We start from the raw sequence: 17,990 nt of genomic DNA, 5'->3' as shown, positions 1-17,990 counted from the left end.
ACAGATGATTATTAGCTATAAGATAGCATTGTTGGTTGCAATATTAAATTCATATACTAGGTTGTTAAACAGTAAATAATAATGGTTAAGTATATAAACACAGGGATATGTGGATAATATTTAACTGTACTAATATGCATGATGTATTTCACTGTATATGCATCCCAAAAGAAGAAAAACAATAAACAAAAATAAGAATACATATATAGATACATATTCGAAAATTCATAAACCATCGGAGATTTAGATATAAAATACAGGGTGTTTCATTAATAATTGTCCATATAGTAACTGGAGAAACCTTAGCACAATATACGAAGATTTAACCTGAAATACCTAAATAAAATGTGGTTCCTTATTGAGTTACAGGGTGTTCTATCTAAAAATTTAAAAATTATTTTTGCTCAGCATTTTAAAACTATTCGACGTATACTTTTCATACTTGGCAGAAAGTGGGACTACTATACACCCTACTAAATTATGTTAAACAAACGTTTCTAGCTACTACCAGAGGCGTACGACAGGGGATAGTGTATGGTTGACCCTTCTCAAATTCTACGCCACTGGAGGAACTACTATTTTAGTGCCATTTTTAGATTCTCCAATACTTTTTACGTAAATAATGTACTCTTCACTGGTAACGATAAAGTCATTAGTTTTCCAGATATTTGAAGTTAAATATGAAACGGCACAGTTATTTTGATTAATTTATGATATGATTCATATATGATTAAAATTTAAAAATTATTTGTACCCAGAACTTTAAAACTATTTGACGTATCCTTATCATACTTGGCAGTAAGTGTAGGTACTGTACACCCTACTAAACTAAGATAAATAAACGTTTCTATCTACCACCAGAGGCGTACGACAGGGGATAGTAACTGGTTGACCCTTCCCAAATTCTACGCCACTGACGAAATTGCTATTTTAGTGTAATTTTTTTTATTCTCCAATACTTTTTATGTAAATAATATACTCTTCATTCACAACGACAAAATGATTAGTTTTCGAGATATTTGAAATTAAAAATGAAGCGACACAATACATTAATCAAAATAACCGTGTCATTTCATTTTTAACTTCAAAGATCTCGAAAACTAATGACTTTATCGTTACGAATGAAGAGTATATTATTTTTATAGAAAGTATTGGAGAATCCAAAAATTGAACTAAAATAGCAATTCCGCCAGTGGCGTAGAATTTGGAAAGGGTCAACCATTCACTTTCCCCCGTCGTACGCCTCTGGTAATAGCCAGAAACGTTTGTTTAACATAATTTAGTAGCCTTTACAGTATTTATACTTCCTGCCAAGTATGAAAAGGATAAGTCGAATAGTTTTAAAATGCTGAGCAAAAATAACTTTTAAATTTTTAGATAAAACACCCTGTAACTCAGTAAGGAACCACATTTTATTTAAGTGTTTTAGGTTAAATCGTCGTATTTTGTGCTAACGTTTCTCCAGTTACTATATGGACAATTATTAATGAAACACCCTGTATAAGACTAAAAGTAAGGATGAAAATTTAAAAGACCTATAGTACAGAATTCATCATAACCATTACTATTGTTTTATGACTAGTGTTTATTGATCAACCTCAAAGAAAGCGGGGAACAAAAATAGGTAAAACCATCATGAAATATAAGAATAGACAAACAACGAGAACATACGGTAACAAAATGAGATGATAGGATTGCAAACATCAACAAAAGTTGTACACAGGTATTTTATGAAAGATCAGGAGATTTTTATGTTAAGATAAAGATATTTATGAAGACACTATGAAGAAAACCTGTTAAAGAATACAATTGTTAAAAAAAAAGACAGTTAAATCAATTGTCACAGAACCCATAAAAAACTTAAAGCAAAGAAAGCGGGGAACAAAAATGAGGGGAACCATCATGAACTATAACAATAGAAAAAAAAAATGGGAACATCGGGTAATAAAAACACAAGAGATAAGATACAAGATAGTATAAGCATTACATAGATCTTTAAAAGTTGTAAGCAGGTATTTTACCAAAAGAGTTAAAATAAAAGATTTTGTGAAGATACTATGAAGAAAAAACACACGAAACACAGAGATAAGAAAGAGGAGAAAGAAAGAAAAGGTAGGGAAAAATAGAAGAAAACAAGGTTACAACTTTTAAAAATAGTTGATTTAGTGAAAAGTTTGTCAATGATGATGATTTTGATAATGCATGATTCATTATGGCTCTAAATTTTTCTAGCAATATTTTTGACATTCCGTACAATATAAAGTATACATTACTTCACTCTATAATTCACTTCAACCCAAATTATCACAGAAAACTTAAAGCGACACCTGAGACACTACCACTTTGTCACTTGCATTTCTTTTTGTGGAAAAAGTAACAGGTGGTCGTCAAAATTTCGATTTCCCCTGTCAAGTTTTATGCCAACACATACCCCTGGTTGCCATTTTTGAGCTCTTGAATGGTAACTTCGGTTTGCTCGTTACTTCCTCTGCGTTGTTTGGTCGTCTTCTTGACCTTCTTGGTCTTCTTTTCGGTGATGGTGAAGTTGGAGCTCACTTCTACGTCTCCCATGGTCGGATTTTCGAGGTGGTTTTCTTTTTTCAAGAAAAAATCTACACAAACGCGGTGTGCTAAGTGTAGGTCGCGACTGAATTCTTACTTAAACTTGTAAAACGGCCGAACGTAGTCCCGGTTTTCATTTTGGGATATTTTTAGAAAATCAAAACGTGGTGTCGGGTGCAATCTGGCCGCCACTCTTTTGTGAAATGGGAATCGGCGCTTTTCACACCATAGCCCGTGTTGTGAGGCTGCTTCCGTATGAAAAAAATTCTGATTCGGCTTAGAATAGAATGACATAAATATTATGCTTGATTGTCATTGAAAATTTTACAATTTTATGGACAAAGCTTACAACGAATCAATATTATTAAATACAAGATAATGAAAAAAATAATGTGTGTGTACTTTGTACGCACGTAAGAAGTTATACTTCTATTATGATTTCTTAAAAATAAATATACTTCAAACAGTTTGTTTTAATTTTTTTTAAACACCAAACTAATTTTGTGCTTACCGCTTTCAAAAAAATAAAAAAAAGTATAGGATTGCACTGGATTCGAACTCAAGACCTCTCGATCTCTAGCCGAATGCTATACCAAATACGCTACGAGGACTGTGTCTGTATCGGTTCGGACGTACCTAATGACAATTCACGGTAACAAGCTGTCAATGGGGCGTATAATAAATATACAATAAAATGTTTTAATAATACTCATCTTACTCCTGAGGAAGACAAATCCAAAGACACAAAAATTATAATAAATATATTTACTAAAAACACTAATATATTCTTTTTACACCTTTTCTTGCACTGATATATTTATACATAACTAGAAAGATTTAGCAACTAAACGCCATACTGTTTGTATGCGCATGCGTGCAGTATTATTATGAAATTTTACTCTCAATCGCGCATAAAGAAGAATAACTTCAATAAAACAAAAACCATCTATGAAAAAATTTAAATAAATTGCAAATTGCCTAACACAACCTTAGGAACTAATAAGTTTAAGCTGCTACATATGATACCTAAATATAGATAAAAATATTTTAGTTATTACTTGTACATAAGGGTAAGTAATTTTTTAGTTATTCATTAATATAGTTACCACTCATCAGCGGTAAAAACTGTAAAACCGTGGAATTTTGAGATTAAACACCGATTTTAATGAAAATTCCACACCTATAATTTTGAACCAATCAAAATACGTTATTTTGACAGATCACCATGGCAACGGAGGTATTTTATCGGAAATTTTTTGCTCGTGGGGTACCCAACAGCGAATTATAGTGGAAATTTTTTGACGTTTACAATAACAGAACATTTTTGACAGACTGGTTTTTATTTGTTTACATAATTTAGTTTTGATTCATTTTCTATCACTTGTAGTTACTCAAAACTTATGTAAAATTGAAGAATATACTATTTTCTATCTTGAAATGGTATTCCCATGCAACTACAATGAGTAGAAATTACGAATTTGAAAGCCTAAATAATTGCTGACAAAGCTTTGGCGCGCTATTAATCTGTTCGTGCAGCTTTGGATTTTCAAATGCAAATTTGGTGTGGAATGTTCTTACCGAATACCACGCGAAGTCAAATTAATATCCGGAAATTTTTTTTTTGATCATGAATATTTTTAGAAAATTTCCCTCGTCTGCGACTCGGGAAATTTTCAAAATATTCATGATCTCAAAAAAATTTCCGGAAATAATTTGACCTCTAGTGGTATTACTAGTGAAAATTTGGATTTAAGCTAGGTTGACCCTCTTCTTCAAAATCTACCCTATGCCGAACCGAGCTTTTGTCCTGCAGGTGAAAACAACCCCATCTAGGGGCTAGGGGATCAAAATTTTTCTATCAAAATAAGTATGGAAATCGGTAGGGTCATTAATTCCGAGTGAATTTTGTTCCATAAAACTTTTTTTTGCAAAATTGATACTTTCCAAGTTATTAGCGATTGAATCTAAGCATTTTTCATTGAAAAAATTCACGTTTTATAACCGTTTTTCATGAATAACTTAAAAAATTATAATTTTACAAATCAACAAAATTGTGGCTAATAAAAAAACAAAGAGATTCGCGTCTGAAAGACTTATGCAAACCCAATAACGACTGAGTTATTGCTCTTTAAAGGATGGTTATTTTCGAAGAACATCGAAATAAAGAACTTTCAATGTCAATGTGGTCAACTTGAATGTGGTGCAATTTAGGAAACATCTTTTAATAGTTATTTATGATATAAGTGTTAAAAGTACACGTTTAAGGCACGCAAGCGAGTTCTGCAATTCACATGAGTGCCTTAAAAATGTACTTTTAACACGCATATCATACAATATTTTTTCTACAAACGTAATTACAGGACAATATCTACAAAAAATTTTACTTGAACGTGACATTCCATTTTTATATTTTTTTGACATTACATCAAAATTGTATATACGGTCAATACGAACTGCAGTGCCTTAAAAATATTTTAAAGCACTAGTGCCTTAAAGTAGCATTTTTAACGCTCGTATGGAGTGCTAAAAATTGCATTTTTAACACGGTTGTAGAAAAAGTTCATTAAATAAATTTTCAAATAAGCTCTGACAAAAGTTTTTTTCATGAGAACTGACTGACTTATGACGAAAATAAAATCGCTCTCTGCTTTTCTTTTCTTTGAAATGTAACAATTAAACCCTCGTCAATACAATCTTATTAGAACTGAATAGCTTCCCACTTGAAATTAACTATATTTAGATATAATTGATACGATCCATGTGACTTGACCGGTTTTGAATGCTTAGTATAGAAAAAAATAGTTGATTAAATCGAGAATGACATTTTTATAATTAAAAAAAGCATTGTTCTTAAATAAACCTACAAGTATTCATGATACAAAAACAAAAAAAATCAAAATTTTCAGTAAAAGACATCCTACAATTAATAGTAGGGGAGTAAAGTATGCTAAATTTGCAGTTACTCGAGCGTTATGGGGACCAATTGGGTTGTGATTATTAGGTCCTAAAATCAAAAAAAGTTAAGTAAAATTTTCCATTTTAGCGGGCGCTTGCCATTGTTTAATTTAATTTTCCATTTCAAATAATCGTTTTTTCCGATTATAGCGACATCTATCCATAATTCGAAAAAATGTCTCAAATAAAAATTGCTTATTTTTACGTAAACAATCCAAATCTGCAGTAAAAAATTGGGGGTTCGCCCACACCGCCCTCGTGGTGGGTCGTGTTTGGTACCATTCGATAGATTTTTCAAAAACATTTTGAAAGTGTATTTTGCAGTTTTTCGATGTGATGTTCATTTTGCGAAATATCGCGGGGTTTGTATTTAAAATTTTAAATTTAGCCCCCACCCCTCTCCGTGGGGGGGTCACGTTTAGTACCATTCGATAGATTTTTGAAAAATATTGAAGACGTGTTTTTTAGTTTTTCGATCTGACGTTCATTTTGCGAAATATTCGCTTTTCTTTTGTGAAACTTTTTGACTCACCCATTTCCTTACGCCCCGCTTAAATCGACAGATTTTTGAAATATACAGTGCGTCCATAAAGTAACACATAAATTCATTATTTCGTAAACCAGCGACTTTAGGGAAAAGTTCCGAAACAGGTCGATTTTTATTTTTAAATTACATTTTTTTGGCATATATATCATACTAGTGACGTCATCCATCTGGGCTTGATAACGTAATCGATGATTTTTTTAAATGAGAATAGGGATCATGTGATAGCTCATTTGAAAGGGTATTTAATTGTCTATTTATTAATACAAACAATAACATAATTACTTATACAGGGTGTCCAAAAATAATTTTTTAATTAAATTAATTGAGACAAAAAGAAGAATGTATGTAACTGATTTAGTTCAAAATTCGTTTTACTTTTGTCAGAATACAGGAATACATGTTTATTTGACAAATAATAAATATTGCTTTTCGCTTAAATTCAATGTTAGAGCTGCCACCCACCTGCCTCTTGGAAGTTTAACATTACGCTTAAGCGAAAATCAATGTTTATTTTTTAAATAAAACATTTTTATGTTTTATGGCACTAATAAAATATATTTAGAATTAAACAAATTACATACATTTATCTTTTTGTACCAATTAATTTAATTAAAAAAAAACATTTTTTGGACACCCTGTATAAATAATTATATTAATGTTTATACTATTGAATAGAGAATTATATACCCTTTCAAATGAGCTATTACGTGACCTCTATTCTCATTTAAAAAAATCATCGATTACGCCATCACGCCCAGATGGATGACGTCACTAGTATGATATGTATGCCAAAAAATCGTAATTTAAAAATAAAAATCGACCTGTTTCGGGATTTTTCCATATAGTCTCCGGTTTACGAAATAATGAATTTATGCGTTACTTTATGGACGCACTGTACACTCTTTTGCATGTACTTATCTTACCTTATCTTAATCTGACAATTTCGAGTATTTTTAACCATCGATATTTTTTTTTCGGGCGCCCCTTAACGAACCTCCCTGTGTTAAGAGCCAATATATGGTAGAGGTACATCTGCAGGGTACCAGGTTTCTCCCATATGATAATCTGACGCGCTCGAGTAACTGCAAAAATCCCCGTTTGGGCTCCCCTACCATAATATTTGAATCATTTTTCATATTATGAATACTTTTAGATTTAAAAATGTATAAACATTTTCAATTTCTGTGCAACACGAAAATGCAGTTGCTGCATAATACTCTGGTTAAATCGGAGAATGCAGGAAGAGTCTATACCGGTTTCAGAGGTCTTTTCCCTCTCATCAGTAGTCCCATCCATATCCTCTTATATCCGATTTCTCCACGTATCACACTTTGGGTCTTTCCGAATTGCAAAGAAAGAAATGTCATGGATGAACTAGAGCCATCTACCGAAAAACAAAGTAAGTTATAAATCGCAGTAGTACAGAAAACGACAAAAAATGTCGTTCCCATACCACCAGATTGACAACATAGACCAGTGCAAATAGCAAAAAAAATAAAAATTAATAGCAGGTGAGATCAATTCCGAATGAAAGTACACATATTAGATAACATGTGGAACATTTTTCACCAAATCTGGATGAGGGGAACATGGGTTGGGGGAGCGTTTTTAGGGGTGAAAACGGTTAATTACGATTTGCGGCAAAACGGCACATCCTATCGAAAAAAGTTAAATCGCAAAGTTGTAGGCTATAAGAAGATCTACAACTTTTGTAAATAATCATTTTTCACATAACCTCAAAATATCCAAGAAAATCGGAAAATTCGATGTTTTGATTTTATTTTTTTTTTCTCACTGAAAAAAATTTTTTTTTACCAAATATGGTGGCAACTTACCTCTTTATGTCCCAAACACGCTGTAATTTTTTGTATAAAAATATTTTTTAAAACTCTTGTTTTTTATGTTTAAGGGAAAATGTAAGCATTTTTTCAATTGAAAAATCTCCCGAAATTTTTTTAGCTTTTTTAAAGAAGTTGGCATTTTTTTTGTTTATTGAAACCTCTATTTTCTGATAGTGTAAAAAAATATATACGTTACTGTGGAAAATTTTGTCACAAAAGGCAAAAATCAGAAATTTATTTTCAACCCCTCACCATTTTCAGATTCTCAAACGTAATGTAAGTTGCATAGCGAGTAGGTGCAGCCCAGCCAGACGCCGCGCCGCGGCCATTATGTGTACCATGATGACACATACAGTGAATCAAACGTATGTACGTGTTGATGACATTATGGATGAGAAACTAACGCCAAATGAAGAAAATGTAGACGAAGACCATGATTGTCTAGAAGATTTAGAGGAAACTGCAGAATCTGTAAGCATTACCGAATGTAATGAAGAAATACCATCAACGAAGCAAAAACTTAATTAATTGATGAAAAATTGGCCATTAAAATTATAATAATTACTTTCTTTTGTATTAAATAAACTTTTTCGTTAAAAAAGTTGTTGCGACTTTTAATTTGGTTCATGAGAAAAAAGTTAAAAAAAAATGTAGTTTATAGGTAAGTAGGCCGACTTTAAAAAAAATATAGTTTAAAAAAAATAAAAAACACGCTTTTAAAGCACTTAAAATTTAAAAATAACTTTTAAAATTAAAGCTAGTAATATTTTCTTTTTAAATTTTTAGTGCTTTAAAAGCGTGTTTTTTATTTTTTTTACTATAATTTATTCACAAAATTAAAAATCACAGACAACGGCATTAGTGTAGTAAATTTTTAACAGAGGTTCGTTGGTTCCTGCTCGCTATGCAACTTATATTTCGTCTGAGAATCTGAAAATGGTGAGAGGTTGAAAATAAATTTCCGATTTTTGCCTTTTGTGACAAAATTTTCCACAGTAACGTATATATTTTTTACACCATCAGAAAATAGAGGTTTCAATAAACAAAAAAAATGCCAACTTCTTTAAAAAAGCTAAAAAAATTTCGGGAGATTTTTCAATTGAAAAATGCTTACATTTTCCCTTAAACATAAAAAACAAGAGTTTAAAAAAATATTTTTATACAGAAAAATTACAGCGTGTTTGGGACAGAAAGAGGTAAGTTTCCACCATATTTGGTAAAAAAAATTTTTTTTTCAGTGAGAAAAAAAATAAAATCAAAAACATCGAATTTTCCGATTTTCTCGGATATTTTGAGGTTATGTGAAAAATGTTTATTTACAAAAGTTGTAGATCTTTTTATTGCCTACAACTTTGCGATTTAACTTTTTTCGATAGGATGTGCCGTTTTGCCGCAAATCGTAATTAACCGTTTTCACCCCTAAAAACGCTCCCCCAACCCATGTTCCCCTCATCCAGATTTGGTGAAAAATGTTCCACATGTTATCTAATATGTGTACTTTCATTTGGAATTGGTCTCATCCTGCTATTAATTTTTTATTTTTTTTTGGTCCATTTTAGAGCTATCTGCACTGGTGTAACAGGTGGAATACTTTCTTTGGTTACACCTCCTGAGATTTTCAAAATTTATAAATCAAACAGGATGCTAAGGAAATTAAAATGAGAGAATTTTAAATAATTCGCAACTCATCTGCTCAGCGTGGTAAAAGCTCCAACAAGAAAGATTCCTTAATACTCCTACAAAAGAGTAAATGAATTAAAAATGTAAAAACATTTTCAATTTCTTTGCAACACGAAAATGCAGCAGCTGCATAATACTTTGGTTAAAGAACCATAACCAAAGAAAGTATTCCACCTGTTGTTAATCTGGTGGTATGGGAACGATATTTATTGTCGTTTTCTGTGCTACCTCGATTACTTTTAGATTTATTTAAGAAAAAATTATATATATATATATATATATATATTCGATAAAACGAATTATATATTCGATAAAACGAAGAAAACTCGAGTATTTGGGTCACCTGATGAGAGGTCATAAATACGCATTACTTCAAAATATAATGCAAGGAAAAATAGAAGAAAAACGGAATCCAAGCCGTAGAAGAATGTCGTGGATGCGGAATTTGAGAGAGTGGTTTGGCTGCACCACTAATGAACTTTTTAGGTCAGCTGTAAACAAAGTCAGGGTAGCCTTGATGATTTCCAATCTCCAATAGGAGTGGCACAAGAAGAAGAAGAAGAAAAAATTCCTAACAAATACCTACTTGACATTTAATAAAATTTTATAATTCGTTATTAAACATAGTCATTTTAATTATTTTGTTTACTTTTTCAATTAATTATTACCAACGCATTTATTAAATACGCCAATCATGTAGTGCGACAGAGACGCACCCTACAGTGCGACGCGGTGGCTTAAAGATCGAGTGGACACGCATAATTAACAATTAAAAAACAACGGTCTAAGCCCCGATTACTCTTGAGAATCTTGAAATTGAATGTTTAAACATTAATTTAGGCACTTGGCAACCTTAAAAATAATAATTTTCATATGAGTTTTAAAGCCTAGAAAATGCGTATTTCCGCATGTTTCAGAATTTAAATCGCTTATAACTCGAAAACTATTATCTAACTTTTGAGAAAAATGACAACAGACGTTTTTATTTACAATGGTCCAAAAAACCTAAAAAATATTTCTCGGAACAAAAAGGTACATATTTTCAATTTGATTAAAAAAACAATTTCTGTCCAAAAAATTTCCCTTTCAGTCACCCTTCTGATTTGTTTAAATAGGACATTTTTGAACAGGAATCCGCAAAGAAACCGAATCAGAATTTTTTTCACACGTGAGCGGTCTTACAGCATGGACTATTTCCACATCATACCGACGAGAGGTGGGCAGAATTCGCAGTGGTAGCGCCTTGGAACTTTTTTTAATAACACCTGAACAGATGCGCTTCTATTTCGAGATAACATATTTGTTGTTTCCGATAAGTTTAAAGTATAAATAAATTAAAACGAAAGTAAATAACCTATTACAACTCTGGTTAGAAAATTTAACTATGTATATCGCACCTCCGCTCAAACAGTGTCATAGGCGTAACCAGGGGGGGGTTTTGGGGGTTGTAACCCCCCCCATTGGGATGTACTTTGAGCTCTATACGCTTAACACCATAGCCCTCAGAGACCTTCCAGTAGTTGTAACCCCCCCCTTTCAGGTAGTTGTAACCCCCCCCTTAGGATCATCCTGGTTACGCCTATGAACAGTGTCATAAGTCAAAAAAGCAGAGTATCGAGAAAACGACGTTTAAAATTTGTTCTAGAACTTTTCTGGGTTTTATTCAAAACTGTTAAAATTAGTATAACTATTTTAGTCAGTTACAAAGGTTTTTGAAGCTCTACAAAATAGTGTATTAATTCTGCTAAAAATATATAAATTTTTTTTTGAGTTGTGACACTATACCGATAAAATAACGAAAAATTTACGAAATATTATTTAAAAATCCACATGGAAACAGTTTTCCTGTAGTTGGCTGTATACCATGTAATACAAAAAATAGTAAATCCTTTATAAAAGGTATACAGTAGACAGGGCCTATTTTACCACTAGGCCCGTCAGGCACCTGCCTCGGGCCCGTATTTGAATGGGGTCCGGAAAGATCACCAAACAAAACATGTTTATTACAATAACAAAACAAATTTTCAAAATTCATTCATTCATTTTTCATATAAATTCATATAAAAGTTATAATTAAGTGTATAGGCGCAAACTTTCGGCTTCAATGCTCTTTAGATGCATTCATTTTTTTGAATGCAGATTGAAAGCAGAATGAAAGATTACATTATTACCGAGGGTCAAATGTCCCTTAGAATAAACAAAAAGTTTTTTTTGAATAAGATATGTACTTAAAATTAAAAATCACACTCAATTTTCTCTTTTTTTCACCCCTGTAACTTATCAAAATAAACATTATTAATGATTTAAGGAACTTTCGGCCCTCGGTGGTAACGTAATTCTGCGTTTAAATTTTTCAAAAATACTTAGTAGTTTTCTCAGGCTTCGAAAAAAACGAATGAATTTAAATAGCATTGAAGCCGAAAGTTTGCGCCTATCCCCTTGAACAATGTTTAATTATTAAATATAAATTTTATTTATTGTCAATAAAATTTTATTTTCTTGTGCAACTATATTTCTATTAAATAATTAATAGATTTAAAAAGTTATATTACTTATTATTAAATTGTATTTAGGGGCCCGAAAATTGTGTAGTGCCTCGGGCCTGATTTGAAGTAAAATAGCCTCTGACATATATTTAAAATCCCTAAAAAGGGCTACATCACAATCACATAATTAGTTTTCGACTGGTTTACCAGTCATCATCAGTGTTTACGTGAAGTCTACATGCTAACCACCAAGATATAGTTTAACAAAAATATGTGGGTCAAAGCCCTGTATAAGTGGTACGTTAAGGAAACATCAGTTAAAAATGCCAATTAAAGCATGGGTGTTTAAACTATTTTAAAATGATGCCCCAGGTAACATCTGAGCTGCGGTGTGCAGTCACACCGAAAAGGTGTGGCAACCACCCCCAGGGTGAAAACGGAGTTCGGGTCAATATCACTTTTGAAGTTAAGGGTAGGATAAGCCTAATTTTAAAATTTCATGTAAATCGGTTCATAGTAAAAAATTTCTGAGCTAAGAAGCTTCAATGGCTGCACTATACCGTAGGTGTTTGCTCTTATTTTAGTGCTACGTACGCCACTGAGTGAGTTCTAGCAAAATATATCACATTTGCTCTTGACTGAACTTATTTTTACACATCCACAGTGAATAAGCGATTCGCCTATATCATCCCTGCTCCATCAATCTCAAGTTGTACCAAATTCTGAATTAATAGGTTTATGTGCATCGTGTTAAGTTGTTTTCGGACGCCAGCATGAATTGTAGTCATATAATTCAAACTGAATAAATCTGGAGATTGGGCAGTCACCTCTAAGGAATGTCTATTCGGATTGTAATTTTTCCAAAGTCGATTATTCAATAAATTATATGGAAAGTTATTTCTATCACTGCGTGGGGTGATTGCGTAATTCAAAAGTTTGGTCTAATTTTAACTTGACGATTTATTGCCACGTTCAAGTGTGTTGAATCCTAGAATCAGAAGTCAGGTAAATGACACGCATCTGCAGTGTGTTTTAGATTTTCTATTTGTCGTTACTGTTTCACATGCTTACAAATGTCGTCATATCTTAGAAGCTATGAACTGCGCTAATATAATCGAAGACAAACGAGGTGCAACGGGATTTAACTCAGTATTCAAAAACTTAAAATCCTTTTAATATAAATATGTATATTACAAAAAATAAAAACCTTATCTTGTAAAAGGTATATTTAAAATTCCTAAAAAGGGCTGTATCACAACAAAACGTTTTCGAAATCAATATTCCATCATCAGTGTTATCACAGGTTTACATGCTTTAAGCCACCAAAATGTACGGGTAAAAACCCTTAAATTGATATTAAACAGTTGGGGTTACATTATATTAACTGATTTTAAAGGATGTTAAAAATATTTCCAAATATTTCCTGTGATAACACTGATGATGGAATATTGATTCCGAAAACGTTTTGTTGTGATACAACCCTTTTTAGGGATTTTAAATATACCTTTTACAAGATAAGGTTTTTATTTTTTGTGATTTATGGTATACAGCCAGTAGTACAGGAATTTTTCCTTGTGATATTTTTAAAAATATATTAATTATTGTTAAATTATGTAAGTGCAACGCACGCATTCGGTGAATGTGACCCAGAGAATCCCGCTGATTAAGCATAAAACATATTATGATATTGTATTTACAAACTGAATTGAAAGTGAAAATATATAAACAAAACACGCATCTATAAAAAAGTGATATACGCAACAACACGATCATCAGTCTTATCCCTATGCGGGGTCGGCTTCCCTAATTGCATTTCTCCACACAATTCGATCTTGGGTCATATCAATGTTAATCCCCTTTACCAATATGTCTTGTCTTATCGTCTCCCCCCAGGTCTTCTTTGGTCTTCCTCTCCTACTCCTTCCAGGAATCTACACTTCAGCTATTCTTCGTATTGAGTGATTAATGTCTCGACGTTGAACATGACCAAACCATCTTAAACTATGCTATCTCATTTTGGCATCAATTGGTGCCAAACCTAGACTTCCCCTAATATACTCATTTCTAATTTTATCCTTCTTTGTCACTCCACTCATCCATCTAAGCATTCTCATTTCCGCCACATGCATTCGTTGTTCCTCTTTATTTTTCACTACCCAACATTCAGTTCCGTACATCATAGCCGGTCTTATGGCTGTTTTATAGAATTTTCTCTTCAGCTTCATTGGAATTTTTCTGTCACACAACACACCACTCGCTTCTTTCCACTTCATCCATCCAGCCCTAATTCTACTGCATGCATCTCCATCTATTTCTCCATTACTCTGTAATACCGATCCTAGGTACTTAAAACTATTGCTTTTCACAATCATTTCACCATCCAAAGATACCATTTTATTTGTAGTAACTCCATCTTTAAATGAACATTCCAAATACTCTGATTTTGTCCTACTAAGTTTTAAACCTTTTTCCTCCAGAGCTTGTCTCCACTGTTCCAGTTTTTTTCTAAATCTCTTTCACTATTTCCTACTAACACTACATCATCAGCATAAATTAGGCACCGTGGAATGCTACCCTGTAGTTTCGCTGTTATCTGGTCCAAAACTAATGAGAATAAATAAGGACTAAGCACCGAACTTTGGCGCAATCCTACTTTCACCTGAAATTTATCAGTCTCTCCCACACCTGTCCTAACACTAGTCGTTACTCCCTCATACATATCTCTCACAATCTTTACATATTCGCCACCGCAAGGACTCCTTTCTTATTGAGTGCCCACCACAGAATCTCTCGAGGAACTCTATCATATGCTTTCTCAAGATCAATGAATACCATATGAGCGTTGGTCTCGTTAAATAAACTTATTTTAAAGTAAAATTGTGGCTTATTCTCAAGAAAAATATTAAAATCCCCGATGCTATCTGCTAATAATTATTGTGTAGGTAAAAATAATTATGTAGTTGAAAATAAGTTGTCTGTGCAAAGTGTGAATAGCTCCATGATGCAGAAATATGCGTTTTTAATACATGGTGTTGTGTTGTCTGTTAAAGGTTGCATTTTGTTTAAAAGGAAATTTCACAGTCTGCTGTAAGGAGAACCCATGTTACTGCAAATTGATGAGGGGTTGTCCTTAAAGCCAGTTTTTGTAATCGTCACCAATCTCTTCGCATTTATCCATACGCCGGCCGGTTCGACTTCCCTAATTACATTTCCTCATAAGTTTATATCTTGGGTCATACCAATATCAACCCCATTTACCGAAATGTCCTGCCTAAGCGTCTCCACGCAGGTCTTCTTTGGTCTTCCTATCCTACTCCTTCCAGGAATCTACACTTGATCAATTCTTCATATTGGGTGATTAACTTCTAGACGTTGAACAAGACTAAACAATCTTAAACTATGCTCGCTCATTTTGGCATCTATTAGTTCTATCCTTAGACTTCCTTGAATATACTCATTCTTAGTATCTATCGAACTTAAATTTTTGACAAAAACATACATTTCTATTGTTAATAGGAAATCCCATATATTTTTGAAGATATTCTTCTTTAGAGGCGAATCGATTGAGGGTAAAATTTGATTGATCCCCGCGCATGCGCACACCGACAGTATGGTATTAGTGGTTATACGGGCTCTGATTGGGTGTTGAAATTTTGAAATGATCTGTCAATAATTGTTCAATATGGAGGTTATCGGTAAACAAAAATATTGTATATTAGTTTTTATTGATGTGTGGACAGAAATAAAATCAAATTTATAATTATAGTGACTTTTTAAATAGTTTTGAAAAGCCGCAGGTACGTAATTCTAAATGTTTCAGTTGGAAATACCTAATAGTTTCAATACTTGGAAAATGTAAACAAAATAATGTAGTTACCTATTAGTAGGCAATGCTTTAATTTACATAATCTGATTACGAACAAACTTTCTACAAATCTTCATCTCATATATCGTTTTCTTACTCTATATTTTGTTGTATTTTATTTCGACAAAAATCAAACTAATACATAATTTTATTAAATTCATATAAATTTATGGTGTAAACGTTTATTTTGTGTATACTCCCACATGACGTATACGAGAGTTTGGTGCAGTTTGAAATGCCGTCAACTTTCGTACGGCGCGGTAGACGTGAAGTGGGTTCGAGCCCCAAGCAAGTTATTATTTTTTTATTTTTTTTATAGATTTTATGATTGTAAGTATATTATTATATAATTTTTGAAGATATTCTTCTTTTTTGAAAGTGGTAGATAAGAAAGTTAGTTTGATTTTTAAATAAAATAAGTACAAATAACCTTTTAAGTATATTTACTTCGTTTAAATTACCTATTATATAATAGAAGAATATCTTCTTACGTGCGTATAAAGTACACACACATTCTTTTTTTTTTGTTTTAAAAGGGTGTAAAGCTAGTTCGCGTCCGCAAGAGAGTACTGCTGCACGTGTACCCTCGGTACCTAATCTAAATGAACTAGCACAAGAGGTGCCAGAAAATCTTTCACAAGATCTCCCTGGTAGAAAGAAATCACTGTTTTCAAAGTTAAAAATGACTCTGCTAACAAATAGACCTTCTAACTGGCAATTTGCAAAACAACTCGTACCCAATGTACGAGTTTGCCAATTTAATATAGAAGGTCACAATACAAGAATTGATTGTCACAATTCAAGAAACACATACAGAAAATGAAGTTAAATTGAAGAGGAAAAATCCGTGATTATGATGTAATTATTATTATACAAAAACTCAACTGTGATGTAGCCATACGCTAAATCAAATAAATAAATTGTATAGTTTAACAAACTATCAACATTAATATCACAAGAGAGTGAGAATAAATTATTGACAATAATGCGACAATTTTTCGAAAACTTGTTGCCTGGCAATAGACTAGACAAGTGCCTAATGGAAACAAGTTTAAAAAAATTGGATCATTATTTTCTTATTTACTCTTACTATCGTCTGATATTCCACAGATTATTTTTTACTACTTACATCTAAAATTTGTATAAAAACATTCAGTGACATTATCCCAATTAATGTGACACATAATTCAACTTGTCAAACTAAACAGCACAGTTTAGTAAATATTCAGACGAAAATATCAATAAAATATTAGTTAAAATTATTTATAAATAAAGCTTTATTCATGAAATAATCTTACAGAAGTACAATCGAGCGCTTATAAAATTGCTGATTTGTGTTGTCCTCGTGATAATTTGACATTAAAAGCAGAACTAAAAGTTTATTGTAGTTTGTTAAATGTGACAGTTATCAAAATTAAGAAATTCGTTGTAAATAAACAGAAACAATCTACCTAAAAATATTTCCACTGTAAATTGGAAATTAAAATCATTAAAAAATAATCGACTGCTCGCAGTTACAATCGACTGCTCGTATACAATACAATCATTATGGGAAGTTTTGCCAAATGGTCATTAAAGTTACAAATGACTACGTCAGACTTAAAATATTCCTCACTGCAAATAAAAACTGATGTCGTAGCCAACAACGATCAAATAATGTTAAAAGTGCATGTGGCTGAATACTTATTGGCAGCTGGCCCGGATAAGTGTCCTCCAATGTGATTATTGAGTATTTGTGTCAAGTCCCAAGTCGCGCGTCCTATTTTCGATCGTAGACAATATTTTGTCATGTGTCTTACGTTTTCAAGATGCCTGTCTTATTGTATTTATTATGGTATATAGCAGGGGTGGCCAAGCTCCTTGATAGTCCGAGCCACTTTTCATAAGTTGAAATTTTTCGCGAGCCGCAATTAAATACGTATTCAAAAAGTATTTAAAGAAGGTATTTACAAATTTTTAACAGAAATTTTATTTATTCAAAACAGAAATTTTACGAAATATTAAAACTTAATTTACATATAGTTTTAATTTTCGAGCTTGATCTTTTTGATATT

The 17,990-nt window shown here is 32.2% G+C and overlaps 1 protein-coding gene across 5 annotated transcripts in view; it reads right to left on the bottom strand.

Moving 5' to 3' along the window:
• LOC114342178 (four and a half LIM domains protein 2) overlaps positions 1–17,990 on the bottom strand; it is a 485,196-nt gene that overhangs the window by 113,349 nt on the left and 353,857 nt on the right. The window contains exon 1 of one of the 5 annotated variants that reach the window (XM_050657505.1): positions 2,432–2,726. The exons of the other annotated variants lie outside the window; for them this stretch is intronic. Coding sequence (XP_050513462.1) covers positions 2,432–2,571 — 140 coding nt within the window. The 5' untranslated portion in view covers positions 2,572–2,726. Of the gene's footprint in view, positions 1–2,431; positions 2,727–17,990 lie in introns of those variants that run through there. 5 annotated transcript variants of the gene reach the window in all.

This window comes from Diabrotica virgifera, chromosome 8, assembly GCF_917563875.1.
Source record: "Diabrotica virgifera virgifera chromosome 8, PGI_DIABVI_V3a".
Taxonomy (NCBI): Eukaryota; Metazoa; Arthropoda; class Insecta; order Coleoptera; family Chrysomelidae; genus Diabrotica; species Diabrotica virgifera.
The sequence above is the reverse complement of the archived record's forward strand: the minus strand, read 5'-3'. Positions and strand labels throughout refer to the sequence as shown.